This window comes from Notamacropus eugenii, chromosome 2 (genome assembly GCF_028372415.1).
Source record: "Notamacropus eugenii isolate mMacEug1 chromosome 2, mMacEug1.pri_v2, whole genome shotgun sequence".
Taxonomy (NCBI): domain Eukaryota; kingdom Metazoa; phylum Chordata; class Mammalia; order Diprotodontia; family Macropodidae; genus Notamacropus; species Notamacropus eugenii.
Window position 1 is genome coordinate 13,390,277 of NC_092873.1, and position 26,400 is coordinate 13,416,676.

The 26,400-nt window shown below is 52.8% G+C and overlaps 1 protein-coding gene and 1 long non-coding RNA gene across 3 annotated transcripts; both read right to left on the bottom strand.

Moving 5' to 3' along the window:
* Positions 1–731: 731 nt before the first annotated feature.
* FADS1 (fatty acid desaturase 1) lies at positions 732–17,279 on the bottom strand. 2 transcript variants are annotated; one of them, XM_072638853.1, is made up of 12 exons: positions 16,967–17,279; positions 11,158–11,268; positions 10,357–10,554; positions 8,466–8,567; positions 8,252–8,380; positions 6,058–6,118; positions 4,779–4,855; positions 4,303–4,400; positions 4,104–4,200; positions 3,868–3,947; positions 3,494–3,619; positions 732–2,763 (listed from the first exon to the last, which is right to left on the bottom strand). In XM_072638853.1, exons 1-12 carry the CDS (start codon positions 17,153–17,155, stop codon positions 2,712–2,714), a joined length of 1,320 nt encoding a protein of 439 aa, XP_072494954.1. In that variant the 5' UTR covers positions 17,156–17,279; the 3' UTR covers positions 732–2,711. The 2 variants fall into 2 exon arrangements, with proteins under 2 accessions (XP_072494954.1, XP_072494955.1); XM_072638854.1 differs by lacking the exon at positions 3,494–3,619.
* Positions 7,136–7,755, bottom strand: LOC140524427 (uncharacterized). The gene is made up of 2 exons (XR_011973716.1): positions 7,676–7,755; positions 7,136–7,199 (listed from the first exon to the last, which is right to left on the bottom strand). It is a non-coding gene; the product is annotated as an uncharacterized lncRNA (long non-coding RNA).
* Positions 17,280–26,400: the final 9,121 nt, after the last annotated feature.

Consider the following 26,400-nt stretch of genomic DNA (forward strand, 5'->3'; position numbering starts at 1 on the left):
AGGAGATTACCTGCCCAAGCCTTACATCACACTTGTAGGTGTGCTTGGGAGAGCTTAGAGATGATGCCTGGGGGCCATTGGAAGCTGGCAGAGAAAGGTCCACCTGTGAAGAACTCAACTGGACAGGAATGGCAGAGGCCAGTGAGCCACAAGCAGGTCCCCAGGTGAGCCAGAGGCCTATGAGAACTTTGTTAAACCAGTCTGAGCCTTTGGAGGCCTCCCTCTGGGCTCCATACCCTGGGGCAGGCATTTTGACAGTTTTGGGGGCAGTTTTCATTCCGAACAGCTGGTGGCCGGTGGGCACTTTGTTCTCAGGCTACCGCTGCCTGGCATTTGATGAGTGAACAAACTCTTAAGAGCTAAATGTCCCTGCAGCAGGAGGGGAGCCTGGTTGGCAGCTGGGCCCAGGAGCTTTATACATTCCAAGTAGCATTAGGCTTAGTAAGGCTAAGAAGGCTCAAGTTTGCTGTTCAGGCTGGGAAATTTTTCAGAGCCAACCCAAACTTAGTGGGCACAAGGAGACCTGGCTGGAAGTACAAGGACAGAGTGAGGGGGAGGAAAGGAGGTCAAGGAGAGCTTAGAGAACAGCCGCAGGCTTCCAGGGGTGCCTGGGCACTTCCCCAAGGTCAGTCACCACTCCCACCCCAGACTTTAGGCCCCTGCCCAGGACTTGGTATGGTCAAAGACATCAAGAGGGACAGTGCTCACAGCTCCTTTGATCACAGAAGAACTTGGACCCAAAAGACATTAGTTTTATTCATTAGCATCAAGTTCCATCCTTGATTTTTTTACAGCAACATCACTGGCATAGGCACGGAGCCAGCCCTAGCAGAGACCCGCCCCCTGATGGGGAGACTTGGCAGCAAAATGGTGTAGTTTTGTTACTGCCCTTTTCTGGAGCCTACTCTGGGTCATTCCTTGCTGCTGACCACAGGGCCAGGCTGAGAATAGGGAAGGCCACGTTGTTTAAAAGTATTCTGGATCTGAGGTCCCCAGGTTGGCTGAACAAGTCATATTCCCCCTTCTCCAGCTAGAATGGTAGCACCGAAACCCAGGAGGCAGAGGCTGACACCTGGGGGGGCTTGGCAAAGGGCTGCAGACTGGAACGAGACTGACCACACAGTTCCCTGGCAGGGCCAATTTAAGGATATCCAAGTTTAAAAGTCCACGTTCCCTTCTGACCTTACATTCAGTTTGTCACATGACCTCATTAATCTATGCTTCCACAGTCCATCGGTCAGCAAGCACTTACTAGGCATTTGCTTACAATAACATCTTGTAGGCCGGGGTGGTCTACCCTTCGTCACCCTGATTATCCAAGCTATGCCCTGGCCCCATGCCCTCACCCTCCCACTTACTGTTCTCCCTCTGAAGGGAACCAGCTCTGTAACACAGCTGGGTTTCAGAGTCCTTCCCCATAATCTATCAGGTGACCAATGGCAGGCGTGGGGTGAGGGGTGAGATCTGGACCCTAGGGAGTAGAGGGCAGGAATGTTGCTGAGAGGAGAAAAGAGGGCCACCCGCCTGGAGGATGCGCCTCCAAAGGTCGTTTCTGTGTCAGGAAGGCAGTATCTGCATCTTGTGCCACGAGATGGGATGAGCACATCTCCTGTGGCTTTCATCATCCTCTCTCTGGCTAAGAGCAGTGCATTAATTTTACGTTCAACAAAGCCTGAGGCAGTTTGGGTTTATAGTAGGATCCAACCACCACTGAAGGAGTGCCTTGAATGTTTTCCATGTGAGAGCACTGGCAGGTGCCTTCCTATCCTCCATCCTGGCTGGCTGTAGTTACATAGAACTTGTGGGTGGGGAGGTAAGGGGAAACCTTGGGGAACCCCATTTGTTGATAGGAGGAAAGAAAGGCCTGCCTTCCCATGGAACCCCACGGAGGGGTAGAAGAACTGAGTAGGTCTCTCCTGGAGTTCTTTTCGGTAGATCGGTAGATCGGAGATAGGCTAAGTTATGGAGGAAAAATGAGGGGTTTTCAGCACATGGAATGGATTTCTAATGCACCACAGCATTGTATACCAAATGTGAAATGGATATGTTAGTCACAGCTAGAACCCAGTTCCCTTGGTGTGCCCAGAGGGGGTGCGGGGGAAGGAGGCAGGATGAGTCTCCTGTTCCCCAAACCCTACCCAGAGATATAGGCCCTTCTGCTGTAGTTAGCTTTGGGGCTGCCCATCTCTTCTGGGCCCATGTCTTGAAACACTCAAGCAAGAGATTAGGTCAAGCTAAAGCATTCTAGGTTTGAAGGAAGCATTCCTGAGTCTTCCCTTTAAATCTCCAAAGGCTCAAACTGCTCTTTCTAGTGGACCAGTCATTGTGGAAGGAGGGCGAGGCCCAGGAGCTCAGTTCCTCCAGGGCCCTTATTGAAAGAGAAGGACCTTGCCCTCCTCTGACTTTGGCATATGATGTAGGGGTGGGACCTCGAGTGGTTAAGTATTTTGACTAAATCTGTCTTGACCTTCTGAGTTCCAAAAGTTCACATTTCTTGGTATTCAGCTTGGTGCCTGTCATCCTGGAGAGAAAGGATCCCGCATGTCACTGCCCACCCACTGGCTTCTCCCTATTGTCATGCCCAGCCGTTCCCTTCCCCATGTTCCCAGGCCCTGCTGGAAATTCAAATTGAAGTGGCATAGTCCCTTATCCCTCCCCTTCTGGCCCCGAGATCTCCTCCCCTTCCTCCTCCTGCTCCAGAGATTGCTGCTTTATTTTTGAAGATAGGCATCCAGCCAGAGCTGCCCAGACTCCTTCAGTGAGCTGTGGAGGCAAGCAGAGAAGAGAGGATGTGTGGGGACCTCCCCATCCTGGCTCCGGGGAAGCAGTGGGCAAGAGTGTAAGTGCAAGCAAGAGCTTGAAGGCCAACTGGACTTCCTCTGTCTGAGCCTCCCAGAATCCCTCCCAAGGTCCCCTTCCTGGTATCACTGGCATCCTTCAAAGTCCAGCTCCAACACCTGATGCTTTGTATATGTTTAGAGCTGGACGTACGTGTGGTCTCCCTTGAGGGTAAGCTCCTCACAGGACGGTCCTGCTTCACTTGGGTCTGGCCCTCGTGAGCATTTGAGAGGGAACCCGCTAGGTGACTGACTAAATGCTTGCTATGTGCCAAGCACCTTCCAGATCCTGGGGTTACAGAGGCCAAACATGGTAGGTCCTGCCCTCAGCTTTCAATCTAACTGGAGAGAGAAAACTCATCCACACCCAGGAACAGCAGGACGCAGAACTGAGCAGGCCAGATGATGCCCCACATTCTCTCCCCAGGGGAGAGTATAAAGTATAAAGGGCAGGAGGGAACCAAGAAGGAGTCTGCTGGCTTGGGAAGCCAATTCAGGGCTAGCAGGGTGAGAACGAAGGCCGGAGGGGAGAAAAGAAGCTGGAGGAGATCCCGAGGGGGCCCTGGGCAGGTGGAGCTGGGGAGAAGCCCACGAGGCCTCAGCACAGCCCCTCCCCCTCCCCACCGCCTGCCTTCTTCTCAGGACTGTGCACTCACTGGACAATGTCGGCAAAGGCGGAGAGCAGAGGCTTGGATTGGTATTCGATGCCATGCTTGGCACACAAGGATCTCACCAGGGGGGCCACTTTGTGGTAATTGTGTCTCGGCATGGTGGGGAAAAGACTGAAGGGGACAGCAAGGGAGACATTTAGTAGGATTCCTCTTGGAACAGAGACATTGGAAGGCTCTGTGGGGCCCAGATTTCTTATGTGTAAAATAAGAGGGGCTGCCCATGTGACCTCTCTGGTTTGTTGTTCCCCAGTCCCCACACACTGCTGGGTGTCCTGTCTCCCTGGCCTGGCCCCAAATCCTGCTGAGTCCTCATCATCCCCCACCCTGGCTGCTGCCCTTTTCCAGCCCCCCAGACTCACTGGTGCTCAATCTGGAAGTTGAGGTGTCCACTGAACCAGTCATTGAAGAAAGACTCATGCACATTACACGTGGCCTGCAGCTGCCGGAGAAAGTGATCCCAGGGTCAGTAAGGCCATAGCCAGGGGCCTTTCCCCAACTACCACAGTCCTCTCAGGAGTCCTGCTTAAGCCCACCCAAAGGTTCCAGTGTCCCCCTGCCTCCCTGGGACCTCCCAAATACCAGGTCCAGGTGGTACCTGAGTGGAGACCCAGTCCACGTTCCGGTCATGGTCAATGTGCATAGGGATGTGGTTCATCTGGGTCACCCATACAAACCAGTTGCTCTCCAGGAACCTAGGCAAGCAGAGACATAGTGGATATTGTAAAATGTCCCCCACCCCAAGTGAGCATGAGCCCCCGGGGCCCCTCCCATCCCACCCTGCCCTCAGCCTCTACCTGACAATGAAGAAGAGGGCCAGGAAGCCTTTAAGGCCCAGCAGGGGAATGTAAGTTAAGGAGATTCTCAGGTAGAAGGTGAGCATCCAGGCCAAGTCCTAAGATGTAGAGGGAGGAGGCATCAGGAGAGGCCACTCTGCCCCCCACCCTGTGTCTCTTTATCCCCCTCTCTCTCCCCTCCCTATCTCTCTTTCCCCCTCGCCTCCCATGTTTCTCTGTCTGTCTGTCTCTTTGCAATAGCAGGTGTTCGACAGACATGTCTGAAATGAATGTATGTCCAAGGATTCTAGAGACATTGGTGCCTGTCTCCAACCCAAGCGCTTCCTGTCTGAGGAGCCAAATGTGAGAGGTCTGATGGTATCATGTCTTTATTTACAGGACGATGTCCTTGGCTCGGGGAAAGACCCCAGCCTTGTTCCTCCCCTAGAGCCCTTGGAACAATGGGGAGCCAGGGGTGCTGGCCCAAGGACGCTCACCACCCACTTCTTGCGCTGGAACACGAAATAGAAGATATACCACTGGAAGTAGACAGGCAACAAGGCGGGAGGGCCAACTGCAAAGACACAAGTGTGAGCGGCCCTCGAGGGGCCCAGTTGCCCACTCCACCCTGGCTCAGAGAACTGAGGTCTGGAAACCACCTGAGAGTTGGCCCTAGTCTGACCCTTTTATTGTATGGATGGGGAAACTGAGGCTCCAAAGGCAAAAGTGGGCTGCCTGTGGTCACAGAGCCAGCAAGGGGTAGAGCAGGACTGGGATGCTGGGCCTTTCAGGCTGAGCCACCGAGCAAGCTACTTCCTCCAGGTCAGCCTGCCCTGCTCACCTCATGTGCTAATCACTGGGCTACAAGACAACAGCCCGGGGTTTTAAGAAAAAGGGGAAGCAAAATGGTGGCATGTGAACGAATCCAAAATGTCCAGTCAGAGATCTGCGGAGAGGAGGAAGGGGAGGAGGAGGGAAGATCTGCAGGGAGCTCTCCTGGGCAGGTGTGAGGACAGACCTGCAGATAGGAGAAGTCAAGCCCTCCTGGAGCAGCTGGCAAGATGCCTGTTCATCTGTCCATCAGTGGGAGGGGAAGGGAGGGTGAGAACAGCACCCCAGCTTCCCTCCTCAGAGCACTCCCAACTAGGAGGTGCCATGACCTCCCCCACAAATTCTTCTTTGCCCATAACTGACATCCTAAACAAGGCAGGTCTCAGAAGCAAACCCAATGTGACTGAGCTAACTCACGTACAGGCCTTTCTGACCTTTCAGGAGTGTCTTCATTTTTTAAAGGGATGGTCACTCTAAGCAGACTTGCAGGGCCTGGCTGCAGTAAGGGGCCCTGAGAACTGCTACTGCCTCTCTACCCAGCAAGCCCAGCATCTATCTGCCCCTGGCCTCTGGGCTCCCTCCAGGGCTGCTTCTGGCCCAGCCTCCATTTCTTTAGGCCGATGCCCAGAGTGAGGCTCCTCTCCTGGAAATCATTCCTGTGGGGCCTGGCTAGTACTCACTTGACCACAGAACCTGTCCCCCCAAATGCACCAGGGGCTGACTGGGGTCCAGGGTCCTTCTGCCCAGGAGGAGAAAGGGGATTTTCAAGAAAGAGAAGCTAAGGAAGTGGGACCTTCAAGCACCTCAAGAGAAATGACCCTCCCACCTGGTCAGGAACACCTCCCCCCAGGGGCCCAGGTGGGTTCAGTGTGAAGGGGCCTCATTGGGCTGGCCAGGCTGCGTTCTCTGGCCCGCCTGACCCCATGGCCCAGACAGGACACTCACTCAGGAAGAAGTATTTGTGCTGGTGGTTATAAGGCATGTATTTCTTCTTCTGCTTCCCCAGCTGGAAAGAGGAGAGGGATAGGGTGAAGAGGGATGCCAGAAAGGGCTGTGATCTTCACCCCCCCAGCCTGGGTCTAGGGCCAGTTCCTGCCCCCCAGGCTGGCCATGTGCCCCTTTACCAGACTCTGCCTGCCCAGTGATGCTGCAAAGGTCAGAGGCCTGGGTGCCCATGGTCGCTGAGGTCATTTAGGTCTGAGGGACCCAACATTGTGAGCCCCTCCCCAAGGAGGGGCCAGAAGCAGCTTAGAAAGCACATCTAAAGCTCTCTGTCATGTCCCAGGACACCAAGCAAGCTCAGTTTCCTTACACAGTTCCCCAGTTTCTCCCCCAGGGAAAAGCGGAGTGCCTGCTCCCCAGACCCACAGCTTCAAGGTCCCCACAGCCCCCTCTTTTATCCCAGCATATAATGGAGGAGGCTGTTAAGGGCTCCTGGGCTGAGGCACCAGTGTGACAAGATGCCCACTGAAATACCTTGTGATTCTCAGTGTGTGGGAAAGAATGGGATAAACACTTGGCTCCCTCCCAGAAAAGTAAGGCTCTTAGGTGGTTGGAGACACATGTGTGAGGGAACCAGATTAAAGCTGCCTCTGTAAGACCTTTAGCAGGGAAGCCTCGGCCAAGAAATGCCAAGTACCTTGTCCAGGGCCAAGGCCCCGACCCATGGGAGCCTCCCTATCTGGGCAGCAGCTGGCAGAGGCCCAAGCCACCCAGGCCCTGCCCCTCCCCACTACGACCTCTCCTGCCGAGACTACACCTGGTACAGCCTGCCCTCCACCTGGAAAGCTAAGTTTGTTCTCCTTTCTCCTGCCATGCCACCTCCCCTTCTCTTCTGGTCGAAGCCTCTGGAACCTTCCCTGCCTGACCTCATCTGGCTCCTGCCCCTCCATCAAGAGATACATGATGATGAACTTACTCTCCAAGGGTCAGAGGCAGGCAGCAGGTGAGGGAGGGAAGAAGGAACCTCGGTTCAAATCCTGCCTCAGATGCTTAATACCAACTATTATGTCCTTGGCACATGGAAGGTGCTTAATAAATGTTTATTGGTTGAATGACTGATTCCCTCTTCAAGCCTGTTTCCTCATCTGTAAAATGGGGGAAAGACCATGTGCAGTCCCTCTAGGGGTGGTCCTGAGGGTGGGGTGAGGTGAGGCACATAAAAGGTTCTCAGTTTGCAAATGCTGGGAGATCCAACACATTGTGGGTGAATCTGCCCTCTTCCCCTGCCACCACCCCGGACCCTTCACGCCCTCCCTGGAGGAGCCTCCTCTGGTCCCCCATCCCAAGGATCACAGCACTCTTGGGTCCCTCCCTTAGCACCCTCGCTGCGTAATTAACGCTGGGCTTCATAACAGTTCACTTGGACGTCCTCTCCTCTAGACTGGGATGTGGGATGTGGGATGGCGTCTTGGGTGAATGTTGCATAAGAATGAGCTAACATTTATATAGGGCCCTTTATGGAGATTACCTTGCCCAATCCTCCCAACTACCCTACAAGGTCAGTGCTATCATCCCCACTTTACAGTTGAGGAAACTGAGGCAAACAGGGGAAGTGACTCACCCAGGGTCACACAGCTGGTAAGTATATAAGGCTAGATTTGAACTCAGGCCCTCCTGACTCCAGGCAGCTGCTGCCTTTGTAGCGCTCTGCTGGTGTCTGTTGTGAACGCCCCTCAATGGCCTGCCCTCCTGGCTTTCTGTTCTAACCCAGATCCTGACCTCACAGATCCAGGCTGCCAGACTCCCCAGTCACCAGCGTTGTCTTCCTTTCCCATCGTGGGTCTATCCAGAGACTTCACAGGGAGTGAGCAGGAGGACAAAGAGTGGGGGGAGATAGAAGGGGCCACCCAAGGAGCTGGGGGCTCGCTCTGCATGGTAGCGAGGAAAGGAACAGAATAGGAGATATGGGTGGCAATGAAATGTCAGCTTCTCACCTTTGGAAATGCCTGCCTTCCTCTCTTGAGCCCCTGGCCAGAGGCATGGTGAGAAGGATGGGCCTGGGAATTGCCTGAGCCTGACTCCTCCCCATCATTCCTCAGGTCCCCTAAGATCTGGGGGGCCCTGCCTTCTAGGCCTTGCTACAGCGAGGAGGATGGAGGCAGCCTGGATCTCCCCCTTCCCTCCTGCCCCGGCTCACCTCCACTGACAGAACCTTCCCCAGGGCAAAGAAGAGGGGGTGCATGTTGAGGTCTGGGTCCTTCCGGAAGCAGTTGGGCTTGGCGTGGTGCTGGAAGTGCATGTGGTTCCACCAGCTGGCGGGGGCCCCCTGGACATGAGAGGCACAGACTGAGTGGGTAACGAAGAAGCTGGGCTCCTACCCATCCCCAGGCCCAACGCTGTAGCCTGCCAACCTTCAGGTGGCCAATCACAAAGTGGTGAATCAGGTGGTTCCACGCAGATGTGCGGCAGACTGAGAGATGTCCAAAGTCATGTTGCAGCCATCCCGCCTGGGCCTAGAAGAGAGGGCAGAGCCAGCGGGGCTGGGCCCCAAGTCCTCTGAGGAGAGGATGCCTCCCACTGCACCCCTTCCCTCAGCTTTATCACCCACCACTAGCCCCACTCTGCAAAGGAGCAAACAGGCAGGCTAAGAAGTCGTCTGACTTGGCCAAGAGGACACAGCCAGGAAGCATTTTAACCATGTGACTCCTCTTTGCACCTCAGTTTCCCCACCCTTAAAATGAAATGACCTCACTGACCTCACTCCCCAGTGGATGACCCATAACTTGTTTTCCTCCAAACCTCCCCTCTGACCTTCAAGGAGACCATTATCCCAGTTCCCCAGATGCCCGACCTCAGGGGCCTCCTGCCTCCCATTCAGCTCTGAGTGGTCTCCTCTGTCAGCATATCTCTGTCCCTTGCCTCTCCCAAGGGCCTGAGTCCCCCCTCATCTGGAGAAGGGCAGAGACTTTCTTATGGGCCCCCATCCTGCCTCTCCAACCTCCTCAGAGTCTGCCCCCTTGCCATTCTGTACACACAACATTTGAACTCGTCTCCCTGCCCCCACCTGGAGGAGTCCTCGGCCCCTTGGCTGAAGGGCAGCCTCCTGTGGACCCTTGTTGGTTCCCTCGCCCCCACCCCAGCTGTTTGCTTCAACCCTTCTGAGGCTAACCTTCACCTATGCTGTCCCAGCATCCTGCATACTGATTTATAGGGCTTGCTTTTCCCAGTAGATTGTGAGTTCCAGGAGGCTGGGAGGGCAGGTTTTGGGTTTTTTAAAATTTTTCTTTATCTCCAGTGCCTAACACAGTGCCTTAACATGCCAAGTGCTCAGTCAGTGCTTATTAGGGGACTGATGGACAATTGTACAATTACTCTCGAAGCCTGGGGACCAGCACCTTGAGGAGGCCAGAGCTGGGCCCAAGATGAAGAGGCTCCAGATCTCAGCACCAGCTCTGGCGTTATCAGTATGCAGGAAGCACAGGCAAGCGCAGAATGAAAGCCTTTCCTTTCTAGGAAGCCAGAGTCTCAATTCTGGAGCAGCATCGATTCCCGTGGGAACGGGGCTGGGTTGGGAAAGAGCCAAGCTCAAAGGGGCCTGGGGAGACTTCACAGGGAGTGAGCAGGAGGACAAAGAGTGGGGGGAGAGAGAAGGGGCCACCCAAGGAGCTGGGGGCTCGCTCTGCATGGTAGCGAGAAAAGGAACAGAATAGGAGATATGGGTGGCAATGAAATGTCAGCTTCTCACCTTTGGAAATGCCTGCCTTCCTCTCTTGAGCCCCTGGCCAGAGCAATCCTGACACCAGTTGTTTCCGGTCCAGTGTCAGCGACCCTGACAGGCAGTGACCCTAGGCAAGTTACCTTGCTGCAGGCAACCCTAGACCAGTTTTCCGGGCCGGAGATGGATTTTGGTCTGTTGGAGGCAGAGGATCTGGGATCCTAGATTGTCTCCAGTATGTTCATGTTCTGGGACTACAGAATGGGGCTCCCCATCCAAAGGCTTGTCTCTTTCAGCTCTGACATCCCCTGCTCTAAGGCCCTCCCAGCTCTGACTCTCCATGTCCTAAGGCCCTCCCAGCCCTGACATTCCATTATCTAAAGTTATTTCCAGCTCTGATATTAAATGATCCATGTTCTTAGATCTCTTCTCTCACTAACATGCTTGTTCTCTGCCTGAGTGTGGGGTCTCTTTCCTTTCTATAATTCACACTAACATCCTCTCAAAGAGAAAAAGCATTTGCTATGGACAGAAGTAGAGCGGACATTCAGGCCGCTAAGAGAGGCAGGTAGCCTGGGTATCATTACCTGGACAGTGCTAAGCAACACTGCGGTGATAAGGAAGGGAACCAGTGATGTCCCAAAGACCCAGAGTATGAGCCACGCTGCCACGTCCAAGAGCAGGATGTGCAGCAAGTAGAGTGTGAAGAAGATGGGGTTGGCCTTCATGAGTCCCATGCGCTCCACAGTGGCCCTCAGCTCCCGGAATTCATCCGTGAGTTGTTTCTGTGGGACAAAGGGTAGGCAGTGTCCTGCTCTGACCCCCCCCAATGGTGAGTAGGCTGCCCATCTGGGCAGCTATGGACATCCTGCTAGGTCTTAGTAGAATGTTATGGCCAAGAGGTGCGGCTGTGCCTGCGCCCTGGGGCTGTGCTCAGTGACTGACGGCACTGACCACCTGCAGTGTGTCTGAGAGAATGGGAGTTGGGCTGGGGAGGAAAGAGCCCTTGCTTGAAAGGGGAGGCCAAAAAGGCCGAGGCCATGTAGCCAGGTCAGAAGCTGATGGGAAAGGGAGGTCTGTCACTTGGAGAAAGACCTAATTGTTCTGCAAGGTCCAGCACGAGGATGGGCACAGAAAATGAGGGGAGGGAGGAAATCCAAGAGACAATCTCCTAACAATTGAAGCCATATAAAGTGGTGAGTTCCCCATCCCTGGAGATGTTCAAGCAGAGGCACAGATGCCATTTTGTGGGATTATTCTTTCCTTAGAGAAATACTGGCTGGTCTCAGAAGGGCTCTCTAGGATGCTCTGCATCTGAGATACTTGGGAGTACAGGGAAACCTCAGACCAGGCCCCCCATCAACCTCCTGGCTCTCTAACCAACTCACATTTTTGTTGGGCTCGAAGCTGGGCTGGTCTGGAGCCAGCTCCCCAATCAGCAGCGAATTCATGTACTTCTGAACCAAGGCTTTGTCAATGTGGAATGCCGTGAAGGGATCCTGGAGAAGACAAGGGAAAAGCAACTGAAGACCCACCCTGAGCCCTACCTGGTCACAGAGACCACTGACCCCACTGACTCTTACCTCAGGCTCCTCCATAAGGACAACAGAAGATGTGCGTACCCCCACAGATACACGCACCCCCACATTCAGCTGAGGACACTGAACCACAGAAAGGGCACAAGGCCAGTAAGGGTCAGTGAGGCTTACAGGCCATCCCTTCTTGGGACTAGGGGGCACTTGGCTCTCCCCCACAATACCCACCTTGGTATTCTAGGCTGGAAGCCCTGTCCCCAAACGGCTTTTCAGGGGAGGACATGACCCCAGTCAGCATTGATGGCGGAAGGAGCAAATGTTCTTCCAGCTTCTCTAAGATGTTAAAATCTAAGTAACTTTAGGTTAAAACCCAAAGTGAATACCAGAGTCAGGAGGAGAGAACCTTGAATCCTTTGGGCAGGAAGGATAAAAGTCCTAGGGGATAAAACTCACACTCCATGACCTGGCGCTTACCAAGGTCAGGTGAGTCCTTAAAAAACACACAGTGGGCCATGTCCAAGCTGCTAAAATACCCCAGTCCTTGGGACAGATATTTTGAAGGAGAAGCTCGGTCTGCATCCTGCTGCCCAGACTGACTGGCAGGTTTCGGCCTCTCAGAGCCCCAGCTTCCTCAGTGAGCACTGAATTAAAGCAGTCACCTGTTTGTTTGCCTCCTTCTGCAGGAGGTGCCCAGACAGCCCCTCTCCTCGGGATGCTCCCATTCTCCAGGGAACCCAGTGTGTAAATAGCTTGGCAAACTTGGGAGGAGAGGGTACTTCCCAGTGGGGGGAAAGGATTCCCAGAGAAGTTGGTGCTTGATTTATGCCCTGAAGGGTCATTGACCAGGAAGGGCATTCTGGGCATAGAGGGCAGTATGGGCTGGTTTGGTCGGAAGGCTGGAGTGATGTGAAGAAGAGAGGGGCTTCAAAATTCAGGCTGAGAAGCTTCTGAGGCAGCAGGAAGCCGGGGGAGATACTCCAATAAAACATGAGATCAGAACTGTGCCCCAAGAAGGTTGCTATGGAAGCCATGTTGGGATGGGCTGGAGAAGGGGGAGCCTGGAAGACCCAAGAGGCACCTCCAAAGAGATGAGGTCCAAACTAAAAGAAGGAGGTGGGCAGAGGCAGAGAGAGTGTGTAGAATATGGAAACCTCTGTGACCTCAGGCTCATCTTCTCTGTAAAATGTGGACTTGGGCAAGAGGAGACCTCTTAGAGCTCCACCAGGTGCTCCTGAGCTCCTCCCTGTCATCCCAGCAAGGGGGTGGGGGGGTGGGGGGTGGTAAGCTCTGGCACCCAATTGTGTGGAGTCACAGGTGCCTGGGGAGAGGTGACCCTGATGGAAAATGGAAATAATTCAGCACCCCCTACCTGCTTCTCTGAGTGGTTGCAACACAAGGGCTTTGCAAACCTTAGAAACTTGTATTGTTATTATTATACATCTTAGGATCTGGGTGCTCGGGAACGCCTCTTGACCAAGGAGTCCTACTTAAAACAGCTCTATGATTTTAGCAACAGATAGGAGCAGCCTGGTCAGCCTCAGACTCTGCGGTCATGGAATTCACTCAGCTATAAAATGAACACCTTGTTGGCCTCCAGGGCCTAACCTCCTTCTCTAAATGCTCCATAGCCTTTTTCTGCCTAAAGAAAAATACTGAAACCCAGGCACTAATAAAGAGGTTAGAGGGAGGGGCTGTCTTAAGTGTTTTTACATGTGGGTGAAGCATAAAGCCTACATATATTTTTAAAAGTGATAGTGAGTAACAGAAGGCCTCGAGTCAAGTCATCCTCTGTGCCAGGTGACCTGGGCACTCCAGAGCCAGAGCAGCAGAACATAAGACCTCAGGGATGGCTCACCACCAGGACAGCCAGAGGGCAGAGGATTGGTCAACCCCAGGAAATCACCATCTACGACATGGCCAGAGGGGTGGAGATCAGGAGAGAATCCAGAGCCTCCAAGAACTGCTTGTGCATCTCTGGAGAGGAAGGGATGTCTTCATCCTCAGGGCTTCCAGACACAACACCTAGAGTGTGAGCTCAGTTCTGGGCACCAACATCTTAAGGGGGACATTGAAAAGCTAGAAAGCCTTCCTATGAGGGCAGCTAGGATGGGCAGGGGGTGTCTAAAAATGCTCCGTGGGGGCCAAGAGGCAACCCAGCTGAACTCTCTCAACATTGGCCTCCAAACAACTTTAAAATGACACCTTGAAGAAATTTTAGAGCATTAGAGTCAACGAAAGGTCAGGGTGAGACATTTTTTGGCTGAAGAAAACTTATGAGGTTGGCATGTCTATGACACCAGAGGGGAAGCCTGTCTGGAACCCACACATGGGGCAGTAGCAGCCTCAGCCCAGAAGTGGGAATGGTGTTGGACAACTGGTCAGAAAGAGATTATAGGGGACCCTCTGCTACCACTGGGTACAGCTGGCACTGACTGGCAACCCTACTGCCCATATGCAGTTCCAGGGCAAAGAGAAGCACTGATGGTCAGTTCCAAGGGAGCAGGGGCCCTGGTCATAGGTCTGGGCGAAGACCAGAGCCCAGAACAGGAGAGCACTGATCACACATTCCCCAGAATCACACCACCATGCAAGCAACAAAAATTTGCAGACTTCCAGGATTAGCTCTAAAAATAGCAACACAGAAATAATTTTAACATAAAGTTTAGAGTCAAGAAATAGGCTGAGAAATAGGCAAAAAAAAAAAAAAAACAACAAAAAAGAATGACCATAAAAAATTATTCCAGTGGCAGAGAAGACCAAATCACAAACTCAGATGAAATAAAAATGTGAAAACAGCTCCCCAAAAAGCCTCCAAGAAAAAGCTAGTTCCTGGAAGGGTTAAGAAATAAGAGGAAAAATTAGGAAAAGAAATGAGAATCACACAAGAAAATGATGAAAAGAGAATTAAACAGCTTGGTGAAAGAGGCACAAAAATGCACCGAAGGAAAGAACTTTTAAAAAGCAGAATTGGCCAAATAGGAAAAAAAAAAAAAGGTACAAAATCTCACTGAAGAAAATAATTCCTTAAAAATTAGATTCAGGCAAGAGAAAGTTAATGACTCCACGAGACGTCAAGAAACAATAAAACAAAATCAAAAGAGTGGAAAAAAATAGAAGAAAATGTGAAATATGCCTTATTGGACAAACAACTGACCTGAAAAATAGATCAAGGAGAGAGAATTGAAGAATTAATGGATTACCTGAAAGCCACGACCAAGGAAAGAATCTAGACATCATGTTTCAAGAAATTATCAAGGAAAATTACCCCAATATCTTTGCTCCAGAGGATACAATAGAAACTGAAAGAAACCACAGATCACCTCTTGAAAGAGATCCCAAAATGAAAACTCCCAGGAATACTGTAACCAAATTCCAGAGCTCCCAAGTCAAAGACACATACATATATATACATAAAAAGCAGCCAGAAAGAAACAATGTTACTACCATGGAGCCACAGCATCATACAAGACTTAGCGGCTTCCTCATTAAAGGAGTAGAGGACTTGAAATGATATTCTAGAGAGAAAAGAATCTAGAATAACCTATTCTGCAAAACTGAGTATAATCTTTCAAGGGAAAAAGTAGATTTTTAATGAAATGGAGGACTTTCAAGCATTCCTCATGAAAAGACCAGAGAAAGGGAAAGGACTTATATGAACAAAAATATTTATAGCAGCTCTTTTTGTGGTGGCAAAGAATTGGAAATCAGGGGGATGCCCATCCACCGGGGAAGGGCTGAAGGTGCCATCGGGGGCTGACCCCCTGGCTGAACTGATGCAAAGGGCAGTGAGCAGAACTGGAAGATCACTGGGCACAGTAAGGGCGATGTTGTGACGAGGAAGACTTGGCAACTCTGATCCACACCGTGGTCCGAGGCAATTCCAAAGGACTCAGGAGGGGCAGCTAGGTGCTGCAGAGGATGCCATGCAGGGCCCGGACTCAGGGAGACTCAGACACTTTCTAGTGGGGTGACCTTGGCTGCCTCAGTTTCCTCATCTGTAAAAGGAGCTGGAGAAGATCCGCTCCAGGATCTCTGGCTTGGACCGGCTGACCCAACATGAAAAGATGCTGCCCACGTCCAGAGAGAGAAGCGATGACTTCTGGGTACCAATCTCCATATTTTGTTTCTGCCTTTCTTTGGACTGGCCGGCATGGACCCGGTCTGTGTGATTCCCCCGGCTTCTCAGCGAGCGGGGGTGGGGGTTCCCCGGGGCCAGCATCCCCCAACCCCTCCAGGTAGGTGTAGACAAGACCTGCCCCCTGGGGTGTGTGTGTGTGTGGGGGGGGCTGCAGGGCCATCCCGGAAGGGATCCAAGCCCGGGGGACTCCTTTCCCAGGAGACTCCCCTCGTCTCGGGCTCAGTTTCTCCATCTGTAAAATGAGGGTCCTGTTGGCGGCTCCCCCAGGTGGCTGCAGCGCAGACAGGGGAGATACGGCCCCCTCGGGGCTCCTCCCAAGGGCCTCCTCTTGGCCTCCCCACCTCCAGTTACCCGGCAGCGGTTTCCGGCTGCTCGCTGAGAGAGGTTCACCCTGTTTCGCGGAGCGTGGGGGCTCGCCCCGCCCCCGTGCCCCCTCCCCAGGGTCAAGGACCGCTCCCACGCCCCTATTGGGCGAGCAGAGGCAGAGGAGGGACCAAGGTGCGGTGGTACCACTCGTGAGGACCAATCACCGCTCCCGCAGTGGGAACAAAGTCACATAACGGAAAAGGCCGAAGCCGGGCAGCTGCGCCCCGCCCTCCGCTCCCGGCCTACTGACGGCGCTGCGCATGCTCCTTCTCCAGGGGAGACAGCGGGGACTCAAGCCGGGTCGCGAGAGTCTGGGGGCGGGGAGGGGAAGAAGAAGGGAGGGGGCAGGGCAGGGAGAAGCCCTGCCCTCGGGGCCTCTGGGTGGTCAGCCAGAACCAGAGCCAGGGCAAGGAGTACCGGAGACACGCGGCTCCCCCAAGCTGGGGGCGGGAGGACGGGGGAGCTCCCGGGGGGCCCAGATGGAGCTTTGGTCTCCCGGAGGATGCGGGGCGCCTTCCCCAGGGGCGCCTTCCCGTGCCCTTGCCCTTTGGTCCTCGATCCTTCTTTGTCCTGCCCCCGGGCCTGGCATGACCTCCTTGGGTCCCCGAGGTGCCAGCCAGAGCCCACATCCCCCGCATCCCTCGGGGGCATCTCCGGCCGTGCCCTGTTTGTGTCCGGAGCGCTGTCTCCCCTGGAGCGCGAGCTCCTGAGAGCGGCCGGGCCCAGCTAGGCTCCATGCCAGCCTCGTGTCTTGACAGCCGGCCCGCATTCCCGGGCATCCCGGCGCTTCCTTTAGGACCTTCCCTTCCCACTCGGACAGCATTCGGGCACGTGCTGTCTCGACCCACGAACATCTGTGCCAGTCGGGCCCACAGTCACCCAGCCAACGGCCCACCCTTCCCGGGTGCCCAGCTCGGTGCCATACCCCATCTCCGCCAGCTTTGGCCGTTAGCTTGGCAAGCTGGAAGCCCACCCCCGCCCCCGTCGGCCCTTCCATCCCCCCAGGAAACCCGGCTCCAGGCTTCCCAGGCCCTCCGGCAGCGGCCACCTCTCCTCCAGGAACGCCGTGGTCCCCACGCCCCTTCTGGCCCTCCTTCCCCGGCTTTTCCAGCAGGGGGGTCCGCGCGCCCCGCGCCCGGCCCCGGGCCCCGCTCTCACCGTGGCATCCTGGCCCGCGTAGTGCCCGATGACCCGCGAGCCCCCCGGGTGCCTGCGGCTGAACTCGCTGATGTCGTAGACCTTGCGGTCGATGACGAGCCAGCGCTCCTGGCGCCCCGAGCGCCGCGCCACCTCGTCCCACGTGAAGAGTCGCGGCGAGGCGCCCGCGGACTCCGAGTGCGGGGCCATGGTGGCTGCGGGCCGGAGCGGGCGGCGGCGCGCTGGCTCGGTGCGGCCGGGAGCGCGCGGAAGCCTTTTTCAGCACCAGCGGCGGCGGACGGCGGCCAAGCCCGGGGCCCGTGCGCCCATTGGCTGAGCCGCGTGGCGCGGGCGGGAGGAGGGGGCCCCGGGGGGTCCGCCCCGCCTCTCCCCGGCCCCCGCCACCGCGCGGCTGCTCTCGCCGAACCCCTTCCCACCCCCGCGGGGCTCCGCTGGGCCCGCGGCCCCCGACGCCCCGGGAGGAGCTCTGAACTGCGGCCCAGCCCTGCCACCCCCAGCGCAGCCAGGGAAACTGAGGCCCCAGCCCTGCCCCCCGGCTCAGCCAGGGAAACTGAGGCCCCAGCCCTGCCCCCCCAGCGCAGCCAGGGAAACTGAGGCCCCAGCCCTGCCCCCCCAGCGCAGCCAGGGAAACTGAGGCCCCAGCTCAGCCAGGGAAACTGAGGCCCCAGCCCTGCCCCCCGGCTCAGCCAGGGAAACTGAGGCCCCAGCCCTGCCCCCCCGGCTCAGCCAGGGAAACTGAGGCCCCAGCCCTGCCCCCCCAGCGCAGCCAGGGAAACTGAGGCCCCAGCCCTGCCCCCCGGCTCAGCCAGGGAAACTGAGGCCCAGCCCTGCCCCCCAGCGCAGCCAGGGAAACTGAGGCCCCAGCTCAGCCAGGGAAACTGAGGCCCCAGCTCAGCCAGGGAAACTGAGGCCCCAGCCCTGCCCCCCAGCGCAGCCAGGGAAACTGAGGCCCCAGCTCAGCCAGGGAAACTGAGGCCCCAGCCCTGCCCCCCAGCGCAGCCAGGGAAACTGAGGCCCCAGCTCAGCCAGGGAAACTGAGGCCCCAGCCCTGCCCCCCGGCTCAGCCAGGGAAACTGAGGCCCCAGCCCTGCCCCCCCAGCGCAGTCAGGGAAACTGAGGCCCCAGCCCTGCCCCCCAGCGCAGCCAGGGAAACTGAGGCCCAGCCCTGCCCCCCAGCGCAGCCAGGGAAACTGAGGCCCCAGCTCAGCCAGGGAAACTGAGGCCCCAGCCCTGCCCCCCAGCGCAGCCAGGGAAACTGAGGCCCCAGCTCAGCCAGGGAAACTGAGGCCCCAGCGCAGCCAGGGAAACTGAGGCCCCAGCTCAGCCAGGGAAACTGAGGCCCCAGCCCTGCCCCCCAGCGCAGCCAGGGAAACTGAGGCCCCAGCTCAGCCAGGGAAACTGAGGCCCCAGCCCTGCCCCCCGGCTCAGCCAGGGAAACTGAGGCCCCAGCCCTGCCCCCCGGCTCAGCCAGGGAAACTGAGGCCCCAGCCCTGCCCCCCAGCGCAGCCAGGGAAACTGAGGCCCCAGCTCAGCCAGGGAAACTGAGGCCCCAGCCCTGCCCCCCAGCGCAGCCAGGGAAACTGAGGCCCCAGCTCAGCCAGGGAAACTGAGGCCCCAGCTCAGCCAGGGAAACTGAGGCCCCAGCCCTGCCCCCCGGCTCAGCCAGGGAAACTGAGGCCCCAGCCCTGCCCCCCCAGCGCAGCCAGGGAAACTGAGGCCCCAACTCAGCCAGGGAAACTGAGGCCCCAGCCCTGCCCCCCGGCTCAGCCAGGGAAACTGAGGCCCAGCCCTGCCCCCCAGCGCAGCCAGGGAAACTGAGGCCCCAGCTCAGCCAGGGAAACTGAGGCCCCAGCTCAGCCAGGGAAACTGAGGCCCCAGCCCTGCCCCCCCAGCGCATTCAGGGAAACTGAGGCCCCAGCCCTGCCAGCGCCGCTTGGGGCAGACACCCGCACATGCTACTCCTGGAAGACAGCGCGTAGCACAGAGTAGGGAGACTCTTAATAAGTGCTTGTTGATTGGTGGGTTGAGAACCTGTCCAGGGTCTCTGGTAATACGAACTGAACAGCATGTCCCCTGCCCTCGAGGAGCTTAGCCCCTACTAGCTTATGGATAATAAAGCCGTGTGATCCGTATCATTTGGCAAACACTTACTATGCCCTGGACACTTTGCTGAGAGCTGGGCATCACGCTAACGGGATATACACGCCCGATCCCTGCAGAATAGGTGGGAAGTGACCATCTCAGAAGGAAGCATGGGGGCTGGGGATGGGGGACCAAGAAACTTGAGGGGGTTGTGAGTGGAGGCTGGAGGGAGGCCGGCAGTGGAGGTGAGGTTGTCGCTGCCCGTCTGAGATGCTGAAAGGGAAGGGAAGAGACAAGAGAGCACCTGAAGAACCAGAAAGCAGAGCCAGGGAGCAGATGGCGCGGGAGCGGGCACACACACACACACAGACACTCACACACACTCACTCATACACACACAGACACACAGACACAGACACACAGACATAGACACATACACAGACACACACGCAGACATGGACACATACACAGACACACACACGGGACAAAGGAGTGGGGTGCTGGGCCGCAAAGGGGAGGCTTGCCCTGAAAAGGGTTGCAGGAAATTTGAGGTCGACCCACTTCAGCTGAGGGTGTGGGGATGAGGCAGGATCAGGGACTTTAGATTTCTTAAGCTGAGGTCCACGAACTTGTTTAAAACAAATATAGTTGTTGTCCTTAGTAATTCTATGTTATATGCATTTAAAAGGATTATTTTGATAAAGGGTCTAAAGACAGTGAGGAAGGAAGGAAGGAAGAAAGGAAGGAAAGAAGGAAGGAAGGAAGGAAGGAAGGAAGGAAGGAGGGAGGGAGGGAGGGAGGGAGAAAGAGAGAGGGGAAGGAAAGAAGGGAGGAAAGGGAAAGTAAGTAAGGTTAAGATCCTCTAGCTTATTAATTCTTCTCAGTAATACAGTGATCCAAAACAATTTCAAAAGACTCATGACGGAAAATGCTCTCCACATCCAGAGAAAGAACTATGGAGTCTGGATGCAGATTAAAGCAGACTATTTTCTCTTTTTGGTTTTTTTGTTTTTCACGGCTTTCCTCTTTTGTTCCCTTTCTTCTTTTACAACATGACTAATATGGAAATATGTTTACATGATTGCGCATGCATGACCTATATTAGATTGCTTGCTGTCTTGAAGAGGGGGGAGAGGTGGGAGGAGAAAAGAATTTGGAACTCAAAATTTTATGGAAAAATGAATGTTGAAAACTACCTTTACATGTAATTGGAAAAAAAATACTATTTCCAAGAAAATTTTTTTTAAAAGATCCACTAGTTCAGAGGATGAGAGGAACTGGCTTTGAATGCTGGACCCACTACAAGCAAAATTCTGATTGTACATGTACAACCTTGGAGGAGTCATTTCAACTCCCTGGGCCTCAGTTTCCTAAACTGCAAAATGGAGGGACTGGGCTAGATCCCCCTTAAGTGTTCCTCCAGAAATAGCATAGGCAGCTAGAAAGATAAGTTGAGGGGAGGGAGGAGAGAATGTGACTCCTTTCTCCTCAGTTTCTCTTGGGGGAATTTTTAATTTCCCAAAAGTCACAGAGACAAATTGAAAGCTGGAAAGGCTCTTAAGAACTGCTCTTTTCCAAGCAGAGGTATACTCAGATACTAGGTGACCTGTCACATGTCACCCACTACATCCTATGATTCTGCAAAAAAAAAAAAAAAAAATCAAAAAACATGTCTTGAAAGGATTGTCAAGAGAGCTGACCTCTGCCTCTCTGATGCCAATCCTCCCTGATCTCAGAGTGGGTGAGCCCATTGTCCTGGGTTCTGCTTGCCGAATTGCTACCTTCTGTCCTTGGTGCTGTTTCCTAAAGAAGATGGCCCCAGAGATGACTGTCATTCTTGCCTTTTCTACTTTGTTCTGTCTTTTGTGACGATTTGTAGTTCCTGCAAGCACCCAGGGAGGAAGACCTTTGTTCTGGCCTGAAAGGCAGCTTGACCTAGTACAGGAGTTCTTAGTGTCCATGAATTTTTTTTTTTAATGCCTTTTAACAACTGGAGTTCAGTGTTCAGTGTAATTGGTTTCTTCAGCAATTCAGTCTACCAGATTTTGTGCATTTACACACCTGAGCTTGAGAGGGGGCACAGAGGCTTCACCAGACTGAATGCCCAAAGTGGCCATTTCCCCCCCAAAAGAAGATAAAAAAAACTCAGGGTGTAATAGTGGGTTAGAGAGATCACTGGGCTAAGAGCCTGAAATTATGGGTTCAGATCCTCAAAGGAGATTCCTTATCATATCTGTACAAACAAGAATACTTACACAACCCTCTCACTGTGTAGGTGGGAAGAAAGAGTAAAGCTTCTATGAAAACAAGATTTACCATTATGACTAACTTTAGTTAATTCCACTCAGTCAGGATGTCCTTTCAGCCCCCATTTTACCTGGAAACTCCTTGAGGGAAGGACCTGGGTGTTTTTTATTTTTTGGTGTTTTTTGTAGACCCAGCCCCTAGCACAGTGCTTGGCACTTTCTAGGAGATTCATGAATGCTTGTTGACCTGACATGTGTAGAGTGTTAACCACCCACTACTTTGTGATGATAGGCAGACAGACAGACAAATAGAGGTTGCTGTCTTCCTATTGTGTTTCTTCTGTCTCCCCAACTTGAGCACAGAGAACCAGGTCAGGAAATACCAGACCCTCTATCTCTTCATTGTTTCTTAGGAGCCTAGGACAGGGTCAGCACTGGGTGGAGAGGAGAGAACCAAGAGGACAGAAGTCTGATCTCCCATCTATTTGTCCCCATTTCAGGTGGAGCTGAGGAAAATGGCTCCCCTTGGGGTTACCTCCCCCCTCCCCCCACCTCAGCCAGGCACTTACTGGTTTGAACTAAAATCCTTGTAAATAGCCTTCATTTTAAATATTAGTCTCTAGTCACAGAAATGCAAATAAACATTTAAAGGAATTGCTCTTGCAGGCTTTGATCTCTGCCGGAGAGTGGAGGGGGTGGAGTCCCTTTCCTGGACTAGTTAGCTCTCCCACCCTGCCAAGAGGAAGGGGGAGACCAGTGCGTTGGTAAAGGACAGCTTAACCAGGAAGCACTCACTGTGCTGCTATGTGTCTAGAAGAGGCTAGGGGAATGGAAAGAGGGAGAACACAGGTGATCTGTCTAGCCCATCCCAGTCAACGTGGACTATTCGATTGTGTGGCCTTTCATGTCTCTGTCCCTCTGTCTCTCATGCTCTCTCTCTCAATCTGTCCATCTTTCTATCTCTATGTCTCTCCCTCTGTCTAGCTCTCCTCCCTTGCTGTCCTCCCTCTCTCCCTCCCTTTTTCTCTCTCTTCCCTCACTCCTCTCTGTCTCTCCCTGTCTCTCCTTCCCCTCTCTGTCTCTCTCCCCCTTCCTCCCTCCTCCTCTCCCTCCCTCCTGCTGTCAGGTCTCTGATCCACAGGCTTTCCCTGTTTTATCACCCAGAGTCAGTGCCGGGGCACCACACGGCTCCATACTCAGCATGGCTTCTCTCTTCCTTCCCCTTTCTCTTGTGTTTCTCTGTGTGGCATTCCTCTTTCTGAGCTAGAATTTTTCTAGAGGAATGAAGTCCTTTTCAAGGTCAAAAGGCCCTGGAGAACTTGAAGTGAGCTGGCAGGCCAGCATCTTTTAGCCCTACCAAATCTCCTTGGCAGAGGGGTCACCCATACACTGTTCAGGGTTCCCTGAGAGATTGAGGGATGTGTCTTGGGTCACACACTGAGGCAGTAAGCAGAACTAGGTCTAGAGCCCACATCCCTTGACCAGCACAGTACTTTGTTCATCAGCCTCTCTGACTCTAAGTTACCATATTCAGGAGGAATTATCATCTTGAGCTCAAGATTTCCTAGAGACTTTTCTCACGAGGTCTGACCAAAGTGACTACTCCTTGAACCATCAAGTGGTAGGAGATAATAGGTTACAAAACTTCTGGGAAATGCAAACTTCTGGGGAGATTGTATGTGTTGGGAGTCAGTGAATAGTGAGGGGTGATGTCACAGAGTGCAGGAAGGTTTGCCCCTCTAAGGGCCAGAATCATGGAAGGGTGGATCCAAGTGATCCCGAGTGGGATCCAGACCACAGTTCTCCAGGGCCAGATTGGAAACAAACACAATTCATGATAAATCATGGTGGGGGAGTACTATGGAGTGGATTCCACCCACATCAGTAGGTCTTATAGGAAGATGGAGAGGGGCTTGGCACAGAGCATGCTTACCTCTACTTCTAGCTCCTACCAGCCTCACTGTCCAGAAAAATATCTACAAGAGTCAAAAACAAAAGGAAAAACTTCTTTCACAGCTGTCCTACTTGCAGGGATGGTGGACTTTAAGAGAATTCCTGGTTCTGGCCATAGCTCTACCCATGATTCCCCCTTAGACTTCTCCAATGAGAAGAAAGAGCCCGATGCTGTCTGAGAAGGAACCCAAAGAGCCCACCTACCACAATCTTCCAGCTGAATTGTCTGGGCCCATTCTCTCTTGCCCCCTCACTGCTTCTGTTCTTGGGTACCTGCCCATTTACCAAACCTATACCTTGAAGTGCTACCAAGAAAAGCCAAAAAAAAAAGGGGGGGGTGGTGGGAAGAGAAGGTCTACTTGGTTCCTTCTTTTATTGCTTTAGTGAATTTATTTTAAAAGTTCAGAGTTCAGCCACAATCACTCCCAAGGCCCCTTAGGAAAATTCCTAATCCTTGGGTAAAGGCTGAGGTCTCTTCCTCACCTTTCTTTACTTTTATCTATAGGCAACCTCTGACCTCTTTGTGGTTATGGCAAAATTCAGTTTATTGGAAACAGTAGCAAAAGAGATTATATTATGGTGCCTATGGATAGAGGGGACATCAAGAGGGTAACCTGGGGAAGGAACTTGCCTTTTCTTGACACCTCTCAGCCTGAGTTTTCTGCTAGGAGATGCTGGAAAGCCAGTGATTTTCTTCAATATTTCCCCAAATCTGCCACAGCTCTTTTCTCCCTTTCTTCCCCAAAGATTTTCTGGAAATACCTACTTTACTCTAACTCCTTGAATTCAGATCTCTCTCCCTCTGCTCTGAGATAGTTTATTCTTTTTATACAAATGGCCCTCAGGCAGATACAGTTTCTTACATAGTAGCTTTGACTGGTTCTGGGAGGTGTACAGGCCCTGTTCATACTCATTTCTGATTGTTTGATTCAATGGAAATGTATTTTCATCCATTCTAGTCACTTGAGCAAAATGGGGTGCTTTCAATGAGACCCTTCTTTCCTTTCCACCTCCATTAGGGTGTTTTTTCTTTCTAAGGGCCCCTCTTTCCCTCAAAGCTGGTCTACTACTGTCCCTGAAACTAATCTGGCAGATATTTCACTGCTCTGGTGCTGGGAAAAGGGGAAGAAGGCAGCTATTTTCCAAGTGGCTCCAGGAGCTTGACAGAAAATTTTTGACATAGTTGTTAGTATAATGACAGAAAGTGTTTATACCAATGGACTGCTACTCCCTTATAAGATCCTTGTCATGTCAGAATCTCAGTAAAGTCCTTATATTCCTACTTTTAAGATATTTACTCTTGATTAGGTTGAGCTGAACCATACCCTAAATCTCCCCTATCCAGAGATTTTATCATATAAAGGAATCCAACTTAAACTGGATAGAAGCTTCTCATGTTCTTGTCCCTTTCTGTTGAGATTCATATCATAAAGGGCAAAACCAGCCAGAATGAAGTGGATTTCCTTGCTCAGATTGTCAAGAACCACTGGAGTCTCATGACTGCTTGACCTTGCTACCTTCTAGGACTTCCTCCTTACTCCTCCTAAAGGTATAAGGAGGTTTTGGGTTGGGAAATCCATTGTGCTCTGCACTTATGGGATACGCCCTAGGATAGCAGATTTGCTACCCTATTAACTTAATTAATGACACATTGTTCCTCAACTTTCGAGATTTGACAGGCTCTATACCAAAGTGAGTCATCTGAGGTCAGGGACTGGTACATAGTTGGAAATGAATAAATATGCATTACCTTAACGCAATGTAGGTGACGACATTCTAGATATAGGCTTTCATTAGAGGTCATGTGCTGGGGATGGGTTGGGAAGGAGGGGAAGGCTTCCTTCCACCTGGAGCTCAGAGAATATTTTTTGCTTGATCTGAAAAGGGGAGGTCTCTTCCATTATGTATCCCCAATGGGTTTCTATAATCATTAAAGGATTAGACTAAATACCCCAGAAAAAAAAAAGGCTAGAGGTATTTGGCTAAAGTATTAAGGTTACATGGAAAAGGAAGAGTTCTCCAATTAAGAGCTGTTACAGCAGGTCTTTTGAAATTTTCCTTGAACATAATGTGGTTGTGCTTAGAACAGGACGGTGACTACCTGTCCTAACATATACACATCTTTTCTGGGGACAGTAGACTGGAATAGATGGCTTCTAACCACAGGCATAAATAACACCCACTTAGTCAGCCTGGAGATTTAGGAGGAGGACCAGGAGATGAGGAAAGGATTCCTTCTCCCATCAAAGTTCACTCAAGGGTAGAAGGCATTGGTGCAGAGACTGAGACAAGATTGAGAAGTAGGTAAAATTTGCCTTCAGAATGAATATAGTCCATGGTGTTGGTTCTTGTCAGTGGGGGCTCCCAGGCTCCAATACTCACCCCCAATTTCTTTTCCCCTCCCATTCCACTTGTCAAACAAGCAGGACTCTCAGACTCTTCATTCAAATGATAGTAGAAATGATTGGTAACAACCTAAAATATTCATTTGCCTTTTAACAGGGATCAAAGCTGCTCCCATTGGATCTCAGGGTCTTGCACATAGTAATGGCCTAGTCAATATTTTTTCATTCATTGATGAAGGAAAGCAAGTAAGCTAGATGGTCTGGAATGAAGCAGAGCAACTTGTAGCAATCCAGGTCAGATGGTGGAGGGCTTTACAAGTCAAATAGAAGAGTTTGTATTTGATTCTAGAGGCAAGAGGGAATTAGTGGAGGTCCTTGAACTGGGGGTGGCATGAAGCCAGGAGATGGCTCAGGGAGGATATAGTCCAAGTCCCTATTTCATAAATTGAGACCATGAGGCTTTGTCAAGACAAAAGTCAAGACACCTGACCAGGGCCCAGGATGCAGGGGATGACCTGGGTGTCTCTGATGCATAACCAAGCTCTAAGCACTCCCAGTTGCCTACTTAAGCTACCTTCACCTTCCTGGCCTTTGGAACAAATTGTTCTGACCCATTCCACCATGGTGATGTAAACACAAACAATGCTCTAAGAATTAAAAATATATGAAGGACTGACTTTGTGAAGCCCCTGGTTTATTTTTTAACCTGAAGGCACCCTAAAATCTCCCTTTACCACAAAACTTCCCCTTATCCTGGACTATAAAATTCTTTGTTCTCCCTGCCCCCCATCCTGGGGAATGGGATTTC